We start from the raw sequence: 17467 nt of genomic DNA on the forward strand, positions 1-17467 counted from the left end.
ATATACTGGGTCCTAGTCAGCTTGTACAAGAAATAAGAATATTTGAATGTGAAAAAAATATTTTGCCAAATCACATTCTGCACAATTATCAACTATATTTGTTGAAATTTTAATAAAGAAAAACATTTGGTGTAAAGGAAACAAGAATTACTTAAGTTATTATGCTAATGATTAAACTTAACCAAATTTTAGACTAATGAAAAGCTGACATTGAAATATAGAGGATCAAGAAACTAAGACAATAACAAGAAGTGAAATAAATTATTATTATTAAATAAATTTATTATATAATAAATTATCACCACTTTGGGTACCAGTGAGTTAAATTTGCTGATTTCTGAAAGTGTTGCTGATTGTCTCTACAGATTTCTAGAAAGCAATAATGAACCTTAAAAGGTAAGTTACCGAGTTCTATTTAAAACAAAAACTAAAGCTCTGCTTGCTCAAACCAGACATTTGTTCTTGTGCCAAAGTCTGCAAAGATTTACAAAAAAACAAGTATGAATTAGTATTCCAGTTTGCATTCATTTATTGGCAACCTGAATTTTCAGTATAATTTGTACAGGAGGCAATGGCTCTCTCTTTTGAATAGATTTGGCTTGTATCTGCTCTGAGAAAACTACAATTGAGAAATTTATAAATATTCAATAAAAATGCATTTTTCTCTGTTTTGCTCTAGCTGAATTCAAGAACATATGCGGGAATATTCCTGGCTTTACTTTTGATATTCATACTGGAAAAGCTGTTGGTAAGTTTCAATAAACTTATTTTAACCAAAAGATGCTATGCATAAGATTGGTGCAGCTCCATAATAATGGACTAAAATGAATATTTCATAAAATAAAATTCAATAAAATTTTATCTCATTGTGAAGTTTTGATGGTGAGACGCAGTGTGAGGGCAAAGTTATAGTGACTTGTTATTTATATTTTTTGATTCCTCCATTTTCACAGAATCATAGAAACTATAGAACAGCTTGGGCTGGAAGCAGTTCCAATTAAAGCAGTTCCAACCCCCTGCCATGGGCAAAGATGTCACCCACTAGATCAGGTTGCCCAGGGCCTCGTCCAGCCAGGCCTTGAACATCACCAGGGATGGAGCATCCACAGCTTCTCTGGGCAGCCTGTTCCAGTGCCTCACCACAATCTGAGTGAAGAATTTCCTCCTAAAATCTAATCTAAGTCTCCCCTCTTTTAATTTAAAACCATTCCCCCTTGTCCTAACAATACACGCACAAGCAAAAAGGTGCTCTCCATTTATTTTATAAGCCCCCTTTAAGTATTGAAAAGCTGCAGTGAGGTTTCCCTGGAGCCTTCTCTTCTTCACGGTGAACATCGCCAGCTGTTTGCCTTTCTTCACAAGAGAGAGATAATTTTTGATCATTTTGATAATGAGAGAGATAATTTTTGATCATTTTGATAATGATCTTTTCATCCCCCCTCCTGAAGGTTTGTTTTTCTGAAGGTTTTGCCTTTTTTTTTTGAAGGTTTTACCTTCAAAAAATTTTTTTGGACTCATGAGCACATTAGTAACACTTCTGCATCTTGATAATATTTAGTATTTCTCTGTTTTGATCACTTGCTAAACTTCACATAGTTTATTTTTTCTTGTAATCTTGTTTTGATTTATACCCTGTATGTTAGTTTAAGTAAATTAAAAGGAACTTCTCATCTCAGTATAAAAAACAGTGAAATTGAGAAACCGTATTGTGTATAAAGTCAAGAAGTACTGTATTTTGACAAGCTCATCTGACTTTCAGACATCGATGAATGTAAGGAGATCCCAGGAATCTGTGCAAATGGTGTTTGCATCAATCAGATTGGCAGCTTCCGCTGTGAGTGCCCCACTGGATTCAGCTACAATGACCTGCTCTTGGTCTGTGAAGGTGATTTGAAGTGACATTATTTTCTACTTAGTTCACATAAGCATAATTATCTTAAAGGAAAGGGGAACATTTAAATTACATATTTTTCAAACTAGAGGACAAGTTGTGAGCTTTCTTTCTTGTAGGGGTCAAATCCATAAACGATTTTGTGATGTGTTTGTCTTTAATACATATGCATATGCACTGAATACAGTTTGTCATTTTTTTGTGTCAAGTAACCCACGGCTCCTAAATGCTTTCATTTTATTATGGTTTTAATTGTATTACTTATTAATTTGTGTTAAAACTTGCTCATAGAAAAAGTTCCCTTGATTTTTCCCCCTTCTATCTGTTATTCTGTGGTTTTATAGGTAAAGTGTCATATATTCATAGAAGATAGTAGTGAAATTTTGTGTGTCCTGAACTCAATGGTAGTTTTGTCGTTGGTATTTGAGTGTCTTGTGCCGATGACACTTGAGCCCTAAATTGCAAACAAATTGTGCCACTTGCTTTTTCACTTCAAAACATTCTTTTGTTTAAAATATATAGATGTACAACGGAACTTAATACAATAAATAAATATAATACAATAATACAATAATATAATATATACTAATACAATAAATTTCTTCGGGTACATGTTTAAATCTTCATGACTGCTTCAGTATATAGGGAATTGGATTCAGTATATAGGGAGTTGGTATCCTTCATCCAAAAAGTGTGCCGTTGATAAAATTCAATTGATGTTGCTTTTCATTTGCACTTACGGCACAGGAGGCTGAAGGTCAGTATCTTCATACTTTGCTCAGGAAAGCCTATGAAGACCAGTCTTGCACAAGACTGACTATACAGTCTAAATACTAGGCAGAAATATGCATCTTGTGGTTTCTTACTATGACTCTTGGTATTTCAGATATTGATGAGTGCAGCAATGGAGACAATCTCTGTCAAAGAAATGCAGACTGTATCAACAGTCCTGGTAGTTACCGCTGTGAATGTGCTGCTGGTTTTAAACTCTCACCCAATGGTGCTTGTGTTGGTAAGAAATCAGTTAATTTTTCTAGTCTGAATCTGTTTGTATGTAATCAAGCGTCTGTATTTGATTCTCTTAAAGGGTGAAATTTTCTGTTTACTTCGCATATTGTTTTTTTTTTTTTCTGTTTATTTTCTGTTACCTTGCATATTCTGCTGTGTGTTTTATGTAGCAGTTTTTATTTTATAGCCCTGTTTCCCTGTGCAAGGGAAGAAAAGACAGGGTGAAACTTTTAAAGAACATTCTTGAGGTATCAACCAAATACTAACAGTAGTTTTGACCTTGAGGTGTACAGGCAAGAAGTTCTTATAAAACAAAATTTTGTTATGATTCAGGTTTAGTTATGGATAATTTTGAGTCTGGTTTTAATAATAATAACAGATTGTAAAAACATGTTTGTGTAAAATGAATGAATAATAAAAGTCAATAATGTGTACCATCTGTTTTATATTTTTGTTATAGATCGCAATGAATGTCTGGAAATTCCTAATGTTTGCAGTCATGGTTTATGTGTGGACATGCAAGGAAGTTACCAGTGCATATGTCACAACGGTTTTAAAGCATCTCAAGACCAGACTATGTGCATGGGTATGGAAAGAAAACACTTCTGTGGTTTTAAAAGAGGGGATAATAGAGGGGACTGAGTTTAGATTATTATTATTTTTTTAATTGTATAAGAAGAATATAATGGCATTGAAAGACTGATTCATGTGTTTTTGACTTTTTGTGATTAAAGTATGTGAAGTCCTTGGAGAAAGGAGAAAAAAAAATCACAATATTTTCAGAGGTAGCTCCATATTACTGAAGAAAATGTTAACCCCATTTTCACAAAAATACATGATAAAGACTCATTTGAAAGAAAAATTTACAGGTGATATTACATAGCAACAGATTTCGGAGACAGAAATACAGATTTTTTTCAATTATTTCAAACGCCATTGAGTTCCTACTTCATTAAGAAAATAGAATTACACACTTAATGTAATCTATACTAATTTTATATTCTGATAATAACATGAAAGAGATGATATTAAGAAATAAGCAGATTACAAAATAAGAATGTTTTTCTTTCTTTTTTTTTTTAATGTTAAATATTACATTCTAAAGGATATTTAAAGAAAGAGGTGATGCATGTATGAATTTTGTTCTCTGAAAAAAATAACTAAATGTCAGCTTTAAGCACTAGCGACTTAAAAGACATTTAGATGTAGAGCTTAGGGACAAGGTTTATTGGGGACTGTTAGCGTTAGGTCAGAGGTTGGACTCGATGATCTTGAGGTCTCTTCCAACCTAGAAATTCTGTGATTCTGTGACATTTAGTGACCTCTATAACACAGGTCTGTTCATGCTTCTATTTAATGGAGGCATTGAAAACCTGTTCCCATAATATTATATATTCATATATGCTTTGAGTCTTCTCATTTTTGATCTAAATCATATTTGTCAAATCAGCTGAAAAAGATATTTTGGAAAGTGACTTCTGTTAACATTGCAAAATTTCCAGAACATGGTTACTTGAAATGATAATAATTCTAAAACTGAAATTTGTCTTTCACAGTCTGAAATACAAATTTTGACTGAAATGCAGTCTGAAATACTGATCTTGACAATGACAGGTTATGGAAACAATTCTGTAACAAGTTGTTTAGCATCTGTAAATAAATGTTATAAATATATGAATAAACAAATATTTCAGAAAGTCCACAAGAATCAGGAGACAAAGATCTAAGTAACCTTCATATTCCCATGAAAATCCAAACAACACTCAAATACACAGTAGAAAAGATTGAATTCTGGTGTTTTAAAAAATAGATGTATCCAAGAGTTTGAAGGCAGTCTTTATATTTCTGAATGTACGTTGAGAACAATAACACATAACTCCTTTAGAGAGTGTTTTGAACAGGTTTTCATGTGCGTTAGAGTAAGAGGTGTATACGAATTTTGAGACAGTTCTGAGACTGTGATTCTCAATCCTTTGTACTGATTTCAGATCACTAGTGTACATTAAGAAATGAAGGTATTATTAAGGAAAATAAAAAGAATGTTTCATGGTACTGCATATGTACTTATTTTGATCTTTACAGTACTTTTTAAAATACAAATGAAAAATAAGTGTCATATGTAATGTTTTCTTACACGTGCCCAGAAGGTTTTACACAATGCTGAAAAAATCACTAGTATAAATAAAAAATGTGACAGATGTGACAGGTTTAGAGTATTGTCACTGTGTGCAAAGACATCACTTTAACAAATACCTGTAAAAATAAATTCTATCATATAATTTTGTTTCACTTTGCAGATGTCGATGAATGTGAACGCCATCCGTGTGGAAACGGAACATGTAAAAACACAGTTGGATCATATAACTGTCTGTGTTATCCAGGATTTGAATTAACTCATAATAATGATTGTATGGGTAGGTGATGTAATCCAAACCATGCTTTCATTGTGGCTGGCTCAGCATGCCAAGGAGGATGTATATAGTTAAAACTCAAACAGATGTTTCAGGGTGCTAGGGAAATTAATTGAGTGCAGTAATTGATACAGCTACCAACCCTAGAGGTTAACCATTATTATCATTTTTGAAAATAAATTCAGAATATGTTTTACCATCCATCTTGAGATAATGTAATCCCTAAAGGTCTTGGCCACTGGCACAGCCTTACAGCCCTCATTCCCATTAGATTTCTTGGGCAATTACAGCAAATGTCCTTGACTGCTGGCAAAGTCCATAGGAGCCACTCACAATAAGTATGGCATAACACCAGAGTTACCTCAGGAATTTTAAATCATTTCTTTATTTCACCATATTGTTTGAAACTTGTGTATGGTGTGAAAAAGAAATGAGACCAGCAATAAGAAAGCAAGCACAGCTAATCACCTAAATTTCCTGCTCTCCTAAGATGAGCTCTGCTTACACAGAGGCATTGCTATTTCCTTTTCCTTAAAAGTGGAGAACACCAGAATATCTGATGGTTTTGGACAATTTAAATATTTGTGATAAAGAAAATAAAATCTTCCTAGGCTGAAGAACAGACTCATAAGTCCCTGGAGATCCTCTGCCTTGTGCAAAGCCTAAGCCAAAACGGAAGCCTTCACATTCCTTTCTGCTACAGAAGAAAGACAAAGTGAAGTCTACCATTTCCTTTGTGGTTCAGGAGAGAACTAAAACATTTTAAATAAGTATTTTAAATCCTGTCCTTCTCCAGGAAAGAGAAAATTCAAAACTTGTTCAAGAAAGAAGAGACTGCAGCCAAAGAATGGCAGTCTTTGCCAAGGAGTTTCTTTCCCATAGCAGTACAGCTGCCAGGCTACTGCCAAGAGCATCCAGTGCCTCTCCTCCAGGCTGTGCCTTCAAGGAGGCTAAAGAGCTCAAGCTGACTCAGAGACTTGGCTTTTGTGAGCTTGCCTCTTGACAGCCTGGAGAGCCCCACGGCTTTCTTCCAAGCCATCCCGGTCATTCAATTTAAGCCCATCCCAATATAATAGTCTGAAGGTATTTGTACTTGTGGAACTGTCACACAGAAGAAATACACTGTGGAATAAACTAGTAACCAGGCATGTCTGTACTGGCCAAAGCAGAAGGTACATCTTGTACAGGAGCTGGTTCTTAACACTTCTGAAGAAGACCTAAAGCCTTTTCAGTAAAATTGATGTTAGTCTTCATCATTCAAATTAATGTGTTTCACAACAGTGAAGTGTAAGTTGTTCTTACACCGTGGTACTTATCAATCTCCTTGATTTTCATTTCTTAAACTTTCTCATCTGTAATACATTACTGCATTATGCAGTGTTTCTTTCATTTTGCCTCATTAAAGTAACTCTTAACTAATAAGCATTTTCAAACCTCATTTTCAGAACTGTTATGAAAGAAAAAATCTTCCCATGGAAAGCAAATGGCATATTCCAAATTTTGAAAAATGACAAAGCAGGTTTTAGGGGGGAACTTGAGCACATATAAAATCCAGATAAAGTCCAGAACACCGCATGTTACATTTTCTTTTCTGTGTCTGGAGTTAGTATCATACAGTCACTTGGCAGTAATTGACTGTCTCCAGATGCAGTAGCTGAGGTAATGCTGCAAGTTTTAAAATTATAATACCCCATAAAAAAGAGTGTTGTTTAAATAAAACATATACCCTAAAGCTCTTGAGTGAGAGTTACTTTCCACTAACTGTCAACTGTTCCCTTGTTGCTGCAAGATTTGCCTTTTCCATGGAAATACATGCATTGCAACTTGAGTGTGTTTATAACATTCTGTATATACTGTGCATGCTTACACATTCTAATGATTAAATTCTTGGAAGGACTCAACTCTCACTTGTGTGGTTTGTTTTTTTTTCTATATAGATATCGATGAGTGCAGTTCCTTCTTTGGTCAGGTGTGCAGAAATGGACGGTGTTTCAATGAAATTGGTTCCTTCAAATGTTTATGTAATGAAGGATATGAACTTACTCTAGATGGCAAGAATTGCATTGGTATGTATGATACCACATGGAGATGTTACAGTACTGCTGAGCTGAAATAATACAGCTATTAGCTACTATGTAGAAGGAAGGATCACAGTCTGAGTATCTAAAAATAAAAAATAAAAATGACAATGATTTTACATAACACAACAGAAGTAACTGGGGCTTGGAATAGTTGATCTTTATGCATTTAAATGTCTTAGAAAATTGGAAGGTACTCTACCATATATGTAATGAATAACAATGATTTGTAATGTAAGAACAACGATGTTAAGAATTACATGATTCTAAAGCTTTCCTGATTCTATTTACTCTCCTAAGATACTAATGAGTGTGTGGCACTACCTGGTTCATGCTCCCCTGGTACCTGTCAAAATTTGGAAGGATCATTCAGATGCATCTGTCCACCAGGATATGAAGTAAAGAGTGAAAGTTGTATTGGTAAGGCAAGTTGTAATTGTTGCTTCTATACAATTTAAAAATTTAAAATATCTGGCTTCAAAGTAGTTGTACACATCGATGATTGTGAATTCTGAATTCTGTTCTACTTCAGATCACGGGGAAAGCCCATAAGTAGTTAAAGTATTCAGGAAGAGGTTTTAAAAGTGGAAGACAAGACATCATCTTGAACTGTGTTGTGCACTTTCATTTCTTCATTGATGCAAACTGAAAAATACTTGGATTTACTTTTCAAAAAAAATGGTGTCCTGTATTTCATGACACACACACACACACACACACCCCTTTCTTTTTCCCAAATATTATTGATAAAACAAACCAAACTGTGTAGTGGATTTCTGTAACGTTTGCAAAAATGGTAATTATTGTAATGTAAAATAATGGCAATCAATGCATGAAGAAACCTTTGGTTTCACAGGGCTATGACATTTTAAAATCTGGATTTGGAAAAGGTTTTGGAATTTATGGGAAAAAATGCTTAAATTGGTTTATTCTAACAATTGTTTTCTGATTTGGTGTTTTGTATAATGTCTCTCAAGTGCTGAGATCCACAGGGATGAGAGTACAATAGACCTTCCATCAGTTTGCATATTCTTGTTTATTCATAGAACTGTCTCATTTGAACATAGTTCAGGAGCAATGTCGCATAGTGAATTAAGAATGGGTGTAGCAGAGAATGAGAAATAGATTCAAGTTACAAGGAGAGCAAAGCACGGGACTGCTGTGAATGTTATTAACATCTAAATATATCATGCGGGGACACCTGGCAAGAAAGGTGCACACAATTAGTTTTTGGCAGCTAACCTAGGAGGCCTTAGATCCCTGTAAGGTCAGAGAATGGAGTAAGCACCTGCCTCGCCACTGTGAAACGTGGTTCTCAGCTTAAATTACTGAGGGTAGCTGGCACCCCTCAGACACACTCATCAAAATAACTCCCTGTCGTAAATGAGTAGCTTGTCCTTGTATGGAATGAAGAAAAGACTGGTGAGCAATTAATGACTTGCCCTACATTATCCTAACTTTCTGAATGCAGGAACAAAGACCATAGGCCATAGGAACCTTCTTGATTTTTTGTCTTCAAAAGTAGGATACATTTTCTGAGCCCCAGACCTTTCTAATTCTGTTGTATCATACCATAATATAAAATTTGCCTGCCAACTTTATGGTTTCTTCTGGCAGCTGCTGTTCCCATACATTAGCAATTGTGTTTGAGATCCATTCAAATCACCTATGGTTGTAAAATCATGAATATAAAATGAAAGCTTTTGGTTTTCCTGGAATATCCCTGTTCATGACGCTGTAGTATCCTGAGAGATGTCTTGATGGTTTTGTCAATATCAGTGATGGCCATATAGATCTTTACCCTTAGTAGAAGGTACTTAATTGCATTCTTCTTTATTCTGTCACGTGTCCAGAAGATTTTGAGATAAAATTACTAGACAATGCCTAGATAGTCATATGATTGTAGTAACAATTTGATTAATAATCTGTCAGCTCTTTAAACCTATGATGGTCCCCATTACTTTCTGTTGATCTTAAAAGCAGTCGTCTTTATAAAAATTCATTACTTCTCTCAGGAAGGTTGGGTACAGCTAGATTATTTCTTAAGCTCACAGTGATTATGTGCAAGAGAAATCAAAACAGGTGGGAGCCATATAAAAAGTCTTAGTTTTCACCTACACATTTAATATATTTTCTTTTATTTTATGGGGAATAAAGTGAAGAGGACTTGCTTCCATTGTTTGGTTAGCCTGTCCGTCATGGTCACAAAAAGTGTTTCTTTTATTAGTCCCAAGCCACACCTAACATTAACATCCAGAACTTCAAAAGAGAAGCATTTCAATCCATTAATGCAGCTTAGGTGCTGAGCTTTGTAAGTTAGCAACTGTCACACTAACTAGGAAATTGATTTCTTTTCTTTCATGGAAATAAAGTGGCTCAAAACACATAGTAGGAACCTTTCCATGGGAAGTTTCTGTGGAGCTTGGTCACATACCAGTTTGTGCTACAGTAGTTTGGTCATTTGCTGTACCTATGATAGCTTCTGAAAAGTGGGCTCAAGGTTTTTTCAGACTTAATATCAAAAGGACCTGTTCCTACCTGACTCCGTCCCTCTTACTACTTAACTTTTTCCTGTACAAAAGACTGTTTATCCCTGGTTGCCTTATCTGCTAAATACGGGTCAGTTTTCAGTATATTCAGTATAGTACAGATTCAGTATAGTACAGAGTCCAACAAGTATCAGGAAAAATGATGCTACAAATCTGTGAGTCGGCATCCATAAAGCTTAATTCCACAAAGAACATCCATTCCTGCATGCACTTTGATTTAAGATCAGTGTTGATATAACTGAGAATTAAGAGCAGTGTTAATATAACTGCAGAATGTTTATGCAGCTACATTATAGATCCCTATAATGTTTCTTCTAAAATCCATTACTAAAAGACTCAGGAGTTGTCCTGCAGTTATAGCTTTGGAAAATTTTAAAATACACTTCAGAATTTATTAAATTATAATTGCCTTTAGAATTTACTTTACCAGAGAGGGTTATTTCTTCTGATAGCATTTGCAGAACAGAATAAAGTAAAATATTGTTAATAATAATAATAATGGTCTATTAATACATTATTTTTCTTACTCTTTGTCTATATAGATGCAGGGATATGCAGCTTGATACTATTTCAGCTGCACAATTTTACAGACCTTTATAAAGGTCTGTAAATTAGGTCTGTAAAAAAAAAAAGGTCTGTATATTAAGCACTCCTTTGCTTTTAGTTTTTAATAATTATAAAAAGATCTTTAGTTAAAAAAACTGAGCATGCATAGCTATAGTTTCTAATTAAATAGAAGAGGTTTTTAAATAATGTACCAAGGGTGGCCATGGTAAACTAGTGTCTCATAAATGTGTCTCATAGTCCTCCCTCTGTCTATAGTGTCAGTTCAAGGGTCAGTCAAGCAATGTGAAAAAAAACAAGAAAAACTTTTATTCCAAAGAATCCCCAGCATACAGATTGTTTTAAAATTCATCTTTGGATGTTTTATGTTGATGGGAAAATATTTTTCTTGTAAAAATATTTCGTTCTCTGTTTCAGTCTGAAAGCATTTATTTAAAGTTTATGCTATAAATATGACAAAGAACAGATAACATGATTTGAAACACTCTAATTTGAAAGAGTTAGTGGAGCTTGTTTTATCTTTTTGTTGTTTTTTTGGAGGTGTACCTCTGGTTGAATTTAAATAAATAAATTATGTTTTTTAACCAGTGAATTGATAATTGATGGGATTCTGATGAAATTTTTCTTATGAATTTTATAGATATTAATGAGTGCAATGAGGATCCCAACATCTGTCTCTTTGGCTCTTGTACAAACACTCCAGGAGGTTTCCAGTGCATTTGTCCTACAGGTTTTGTGCTGTCTGATAATGGACGGAGATGTTTTGGTAAGTTTAACAATTACAGAAGGTAATAGCTAATTTTAACAGATAACAGATACCCTGTGAAAAGGGTAAAAAGGGACTTTGGGAGGTCCATTCCAAAATTTATGAGAGTTGGAAAGTGCATTCAAAATAGCTAGAAAAATACAGGCCTAACATCATTCCTTTCAGGACTGGACACACGTTGTTTAACCTGGTAGGAGCCGTGAGCTCCACATAACTGAGTTTTCTTTTTCAGATACTCGCCAGAGCTTCTGTTTCACTAATTTTGAGAATGGGAAGTGCTCAGTGCCAAAGGCTTTCAACACCACAAAGGCAAAGTGTTGCTGCAGTAAAATGCCAGGAGAAGGATGGGGTGATCCTTGTGAGCTCTGCCCAAAGGAAGAAGAAGGTACACATGAAGATTAAAATAAAGACTTTTAGCTGGGAGAAAAGGAGAAACACATTCATGTAGTACCTTTTCAATCAGTAGAAGAAGGGATCTCTCTTGGTGTTAGCTCTAACAGCCTTTTCTAGAATCATTCTGAGGTGAACAAATGGAACAAAATTACATAGAAGAAACTAAAGAAAAACAGCCTGAGTTACTGTTTTGGCTCTGTAGAGCTAGTATTCTCCTATATGAATCATGGATCAGATATATATATCCTGATGGATCTCACCTGTTTTAGGAAAAGCAAAAGAGTAAAATGGGACGGTGCTGAGGATCCGTGAAGTAATCAGCCGTTTTCAGTTCTTGGTTTTCTCCAAGTTCCAATCGCAGAAAGAGAAAGGCACCAAGCATATGCACACAGAAGTTGGGTACATTCTAGTACTGCTACCCTGCCCTAGAGACAGCTTTGCTTTGCTTTTACATCTGGCAAGACAATGTAATGGCCGTGATTTAAATGGCTGAGTTTTGAAAAGTGTGGTATAGAAGATACATATGTTATTTTTTTTATAGCTTTAACCATTTATCCTGATTCTCTTTCTCTCACTTGCTCTTTTTTTTTTTTTTTTTTTCCACAGTTGCTTTTCAGGACCTGTGTCCTTATGGTCATGGGACTATTCCTGGAATTGATGATACACGTGAGGGTAGGTATGCTTTTTCCTCATAATTCAAAAAGTTTTTATTTGTGTTTAAAACTAGACTTGGATATTGTAGTATATGGTGGGTTATTCCCCACAGCCCACAGGTGACAAGAGGCTGACTTTTAATATATGTGAGCCATTATGAGATAGATAAAAGATTACCTTTAAAAATGCATGGGTAGAGAACAACAGAATGGAGCACTTTGGTTTTTAAAAATGCTGTATTGAGACAAAAACACATCAACTGATAAATGGTTGCTAATATCTTCCTACCTTTTAGATGTTAACGAATGCCTTGAAAGCCCAGGGATTTGTTCAAATGGACACTGCATCAACACCGACGGATCCTTCCGCTGCGAGTGTCCAATGGGTTACAACTTAGATTTCACTGGAGTACACTGTATCGGTGCGTCACTGTTTCGTAAATGCTAAAATTATAGCACTCGAATTTGAAACATAATTTGAAATGTGTCCCAGTTCTCTTCAGCTTACATTTACTCATTTTTTTCATTTACTCATTTACTCATTTTTTTTTTACATTTACTCACAGATACTGATGAATGTTCAATTGGCAACCCATGTGGAAACGGTACATGCACTAATGTGATCGGCAGTTTTGAATGCAACTGTCATGATGGATTTGAGCCAGGCCCAATGATGAATTGTGAAGGTACGTTGTCTTCTACTTTCTTTTCCTTTAGTTTCTGTGTAAGTTTCACAATGGTTAGTTTCAAATTATTTTATTCACTAGACGTTTGGTGCTAGAATAACCAGGAGTAGAAAAGTTTCTTTGATTGAAATATCTCATAGCAAAAGCAAGTCATGAATTGATTTAAGCATTTTTTTTTAATTTACCACAGGGCTTCTGAAATTGCATGTTGTGGTAGTCAATGCAGTGGTTAGCTGTATTTATTGTGAGGTTATTTTGGGGACCTAGCAGTTATCATCATTTCTTTTTCCTCTCCAGCAAACAGCTGAATCAGTTACCACTGCAAAAAAAAGCCTGAATTTGCAGTGTTTTTCATAAGTGAGGCAGCTCAGTTATGAACTGACTCATTCATCATAGTTATAGTAACAAATGAGTTACATTGGACACAATAAGCTGAAGTCAGACCTCTGATCCATCTAGTCCTTTATTTCATCCTTCACAGTTGAAATGCTAATTCAGGACAGCATATAAGCATGACTAACAACTTTCAGCAGGTCACTCCTCTCAAGAGTATATGGGAAAATATGATGCAGATTGGAGGATGTGTTCCTGCAAAGTGGGTTTAGGATCCATTTATGGATCTGTTGTCCAAGAGTCTGTCTAGTACATTCTTCAAACTACTGATACCATCTGCATCTAAAGCTTCTTGTGGCAGCAAGATGCAGAAGTTCATTACCCTCACAACTTAGAGAAGTATTTTATTTCATTTATTTTAAACTAATCCTCTATTAGTTTCACTAAATAAGTTTCATTCTATAAGTTTTAGTAAGTTTCATAGTGTGGGGTGTATGTACAATCATTATGTTCTCATCAGATCCTTATCAGGATCCTTCTTTAAAAATTTGTCTTTTACAAATCATAAGTTTCCTTTCCAAAGCAAGAACTAATTTTCTTATAGTTGAAAAAAATGCTGACATCTGTCATCACACAGAAATACATTTTCAAAATTTCATTTAATAAAAATCTAAAATAGAGCAGTCCCAGATTGCCATTTTAAGTTCTAGTTTCATATTATATTTGTAACTATTTTTACACTGAGCTTTGTTCATTTTTGTCTGACTACTCATAACCAAGCATCCATAAGTTTCTGGTTTGCATTGTATTACATTTCTGATATTTTTTGCTGATTATATACATATATATATGTAGAAGTGCAGGTATAAAAACTTCTGGGTGATTGTTTTAAAACTTACTGGAGAATGATGTTTTTGTTCCTTTCTGTTCAGATATAAATGAGTGTGCTCAGAATCCCTTGCTGTGTGCTTTTCGTTGTATCAATACTTATGGTTTCTATGAATGCACCTGTCCAGTTGGCTATGAACTGAGAGAAGACCAAAAGATGTGCAAAGGTAATGACTTAAATGTGAATTCCCCACCTTCTATCACCCTGTGCTGGCCAATACTCCAGATATTTCTGTGCATCTTGTGTTCATCCTCTAAGTGAAATGTAGCAAACAGCATAACAGATAATTTACTCCTTCAAAATTCACATAATGCCAGTGAGTAGTGTTTTGTGTGTTCTTGCTGGGGAATGTAATACAAGAATGTCAAGATGGTGAAATTGTCTTTCAGCTCACAAAGATTACTTTGACACCTACAGTTATGCACAGCACTCGGTGGTTTTTGGTTTGTTTTTTTTTAGTTCTTGTTTCATAGGACAGTCTGGATGCATTTTTTTCATGAAAAAGTGCTGGTTGCCTTCAGTAAATGAAGCTACTGAAAGGATGCTCAAATACATGTATTTTTACAGATCTAGATGAATGTGCCGAAGGTCTCCATGACTGCGAATCAAGAGGCATGATGTGCAAAAATTTGATTGGTACTTTCATGTGCATTTGTCCTTCTGGAATGACCCGAAGACCTGATGGAGAAGGCTGCACAGGTAAAGCTTAGAAAAGGAAGAAGATATCTACTGCAATTACAATGAGAAAGAATGCTCTTTATGTGTATATAGTGAGCTGGAAAATTACAGTTCATAAAGTACACTTAAGATAGCTGATAGTACCTAATGTCTTAAATTTACTTTTTGTTTCAATGTTCACTTACCTGAAAATAGGTATAAAGGTCTAGGAAGTATTGCAGAAGAAAAACTCTGGTTTTATTCATTTTACAACAAAATCAGGAAGTTTTTCAGACACTTGATAGATTTAAAGCCATAAGTATCCTTTTTTGAGGACAAAAGAGACCTCATCCGATGAATACAAAGCAAAATTATTGTAAATAAAAAGTTAAACTGCCTTCAGCTTAAATACTGTTTATAAATAATGTGGCAGTTCCTTAAAGAATTACAGCTGTGAGATTCTGAAACAATATATAAGCCACAAAGAGGAGGAGGTGTGAAAACTGCCATACTTTACAATAATTCTCTGTATCTTCTCCATTATTTTCGGAATTGGTTAAGAGGGAAATGTTGGCAAATTACACTTTTCTAATGGTTAAAAAACTCAAGACCATTCTGAAGTTCTCTTTGGAAAGAAGTATCTGAAGCTATCATTAGCTCAGAGGAAAAAAAAAAAAAAACATACATCTCAGAGAATGCTTTAAATGAAAATATTTCAAAACAGCATTCCTTCAGCAGCAGAATGACCTCTCTTCTTTACATAACTTGATGAATTTACTCAGAGGAAAGAATGTACTAACAATAATTTTGTCTTTTTCCCTATTTAATACTGCCTGTAAATGACCTGAGGTTATTTTTCAGTTAAACTTTAAGCATCTATAGAGGTATTTAATTGCTTACAGTGTCTATGCCATTAGCTGTGGAAGAAAATAAACTGGGATTGTAAAGTGTTTCAGGGAAATTATGTGCCGACTGAATTGTGACTGCAGAAAGAAGTTAAATGTACTCAGACTCCTTCTTAATGATTACAAAGTGAAAATTTGTTACACAAATCATGAACGTGTTCCAAATTTATTTAAATACTATTTGCCAGGTAAAAGTTGTGGATAGGACTCTGCTGCAAGTGTTTTCTGCTTCTTGTTACATGCAAAGCGTAAAAAGGTCTAAAGCCTTCATCCTAGATGCAGCATATAAGGCATGGAAAAGGATATCATTACTAGAAAAGTCTTTCTCACACTTAATCAGTTGTTGTTGTTCCACTTCTTACAAATATTACACGAAGTGTTGAATACATTCTGCAAGTCTGATACATCTTCTTGTAACAATAATCTGCATTTGGTATTTTGGTAAAGACGAAAATGAATGCCGTACCAAGCCAGGTATCTGTGAAAATGGTCGCTGCATGAATGTCATTGGGAGCTACCGATGTGAATGTAATGAAGGATTCCTTTCAAGCCCATCAGGCATCGAGTGTCTTGGTAAGTCCCTCTCTCCTTCATATGCATTCCGTCTTATATGAAAGAGTGTTTTGGTGCTGGGATTTAGAGTGTAAACTGGGGTTCTAATTATCTGCAACAGCTCTCTTAGGTGAAACAATTAAATAATGTTCCTGATTAATTAAAATAATGAAATGACATTAAATGATATAATATTAAATAATGACAGGAATGAGGAACCTCTTGAGAATGTCAGCTTAATCAGGCTACCAAAGGGCCTCACATGGAAACATCTACATTCCACAGAGCATAAACACTATCCAGACAAATTATAGGTATTTATAAAGAAGCAGAATTTAGTTATCTTAGATAGATGAAAAACTGGGATGCATAGCAAACTGAAGTGTTGACACATTCAGAACATGATTTTAAGTGCCACAGTATTGCAACTAGGTATATGATTTTTCTGTACTTTTAATGTAGATGGTGAATATTAATAAAAATATTAGGCTTTCGCAAAAAAAAAAAAAAAAAAAAAGGGCAAGATTGTGTTGAAAAGTTATTGAGGTGTGTCTGCACTTTAAACACTGATGAAGGGTTTAATATTCATTGACCTGTATTTCCTTTTCAATATGTTCAGACTTGTCATTTGCACTATAAAATTGTTACTCTTTTAAAAATCAAACAAAACTGCAGAATCTTAACTTTTTCATGACCACTGCTCAAGTGTAAATACTTAAAAGTGTTTTTACAATACTAACATGTGAAATTGCAGGACTGTTTAGAACTATATAAAGAACACCTGCTTTAAAACTACTTAGATATTATCTTACGTATGTAGTAAATAACCAGCTCCATGTAAGTTGCCATCGGTAGTGTGCTGACTTCATGGCAAAGCAGTAATGTATTTCCTAAGGATTAGGACCAGATGGGAGTGGGATGTTGTAGGCTTTTAACCCCAGCCAGTCATTAATGCCAAGGAAATACCCTGTTTTCATTATTACTTTCTTATATTTATATCATACATATATATATATATATATATAAATAATGCATATCTATTATATATATGCACACACGCATATATTTATATACATCATTTTTTAAAAACTATACTTTGGATTACTTTGCTCATTGCTGCTTTTCCTTTAGG

The 17467-nt window shown here is 34.6% G+C and overlaps 1 protein-coding gene across 2 annotated transcripts in view; it reads left to right on the forward strand.

Moving 5' to 3' along the window:
* Positions 1–17467, forward strand: part of FBN2 (fibrillin 2) — a 193095-nt gene that overhangs the window by 161294 nt on the left and 14334 nt on the right. For both annotated transcript variants that reach the window (XM_038170468.2, XM_038170469.2), the window contains 15 exons: positions 680–748; positions 1760–1885; positions 2778–2903; positions 3360–3485; positions 5197–5313; positions 7248–7376; positions 7689–7808; positions 11142–11267; positions 11500–11652; positions 12267–12332; positions 12610–12735; positions 12880–12999; positions 14265–14387; positions 14789–14920; positions 16231–16356. In XM_038170468.2, coding sequence (XP_038026396.2) covers positions 680–748; positions 1760–1885; positions 2778–2903; positions 3360–3485; positions 5197–5313; positions 7248–7376; positions 7689–7808; positions 11142–11267; positions 11500–11652; positions 12267–12332; positions 12610–12735; positions 12880–12999; positions 14265–14387; positions 14789–14920; positions 16231–16356 — 1785 coding nt within the window. The remainder of the gene's footprint in view (positions 1–679; positions 749–1759; positions 1886–2777; positions 2904–3359; positions 3486–5196; positions 5314–7247; positions 7377–7688; positions 7809–11141; positions 11268–11499; positions 11653–12266; positions 12333–12609; positions 12736–12879; positions 13000–14264; positions 14388–14788; positions 14921–16230; positions 16357–17467) is intronic.

The sequence above is a fragment of the Anas platyrhynchos genome, chromosome Z (assembly GCF_047663525.1).
Source record: "Anas platyrhynchos isolate ZD024472 breed Pekin duck chromosome Z, IASCAAS_PekinDuck_T2T, whole genome shotgun sequence".
Classification (NCBI taxonomy): domain Eukaryota; kingdom Metazoa; phylum Chordata; class Aves; order Anseriformes; family Anatidae; genus Anas; species Anas platyrhynchos.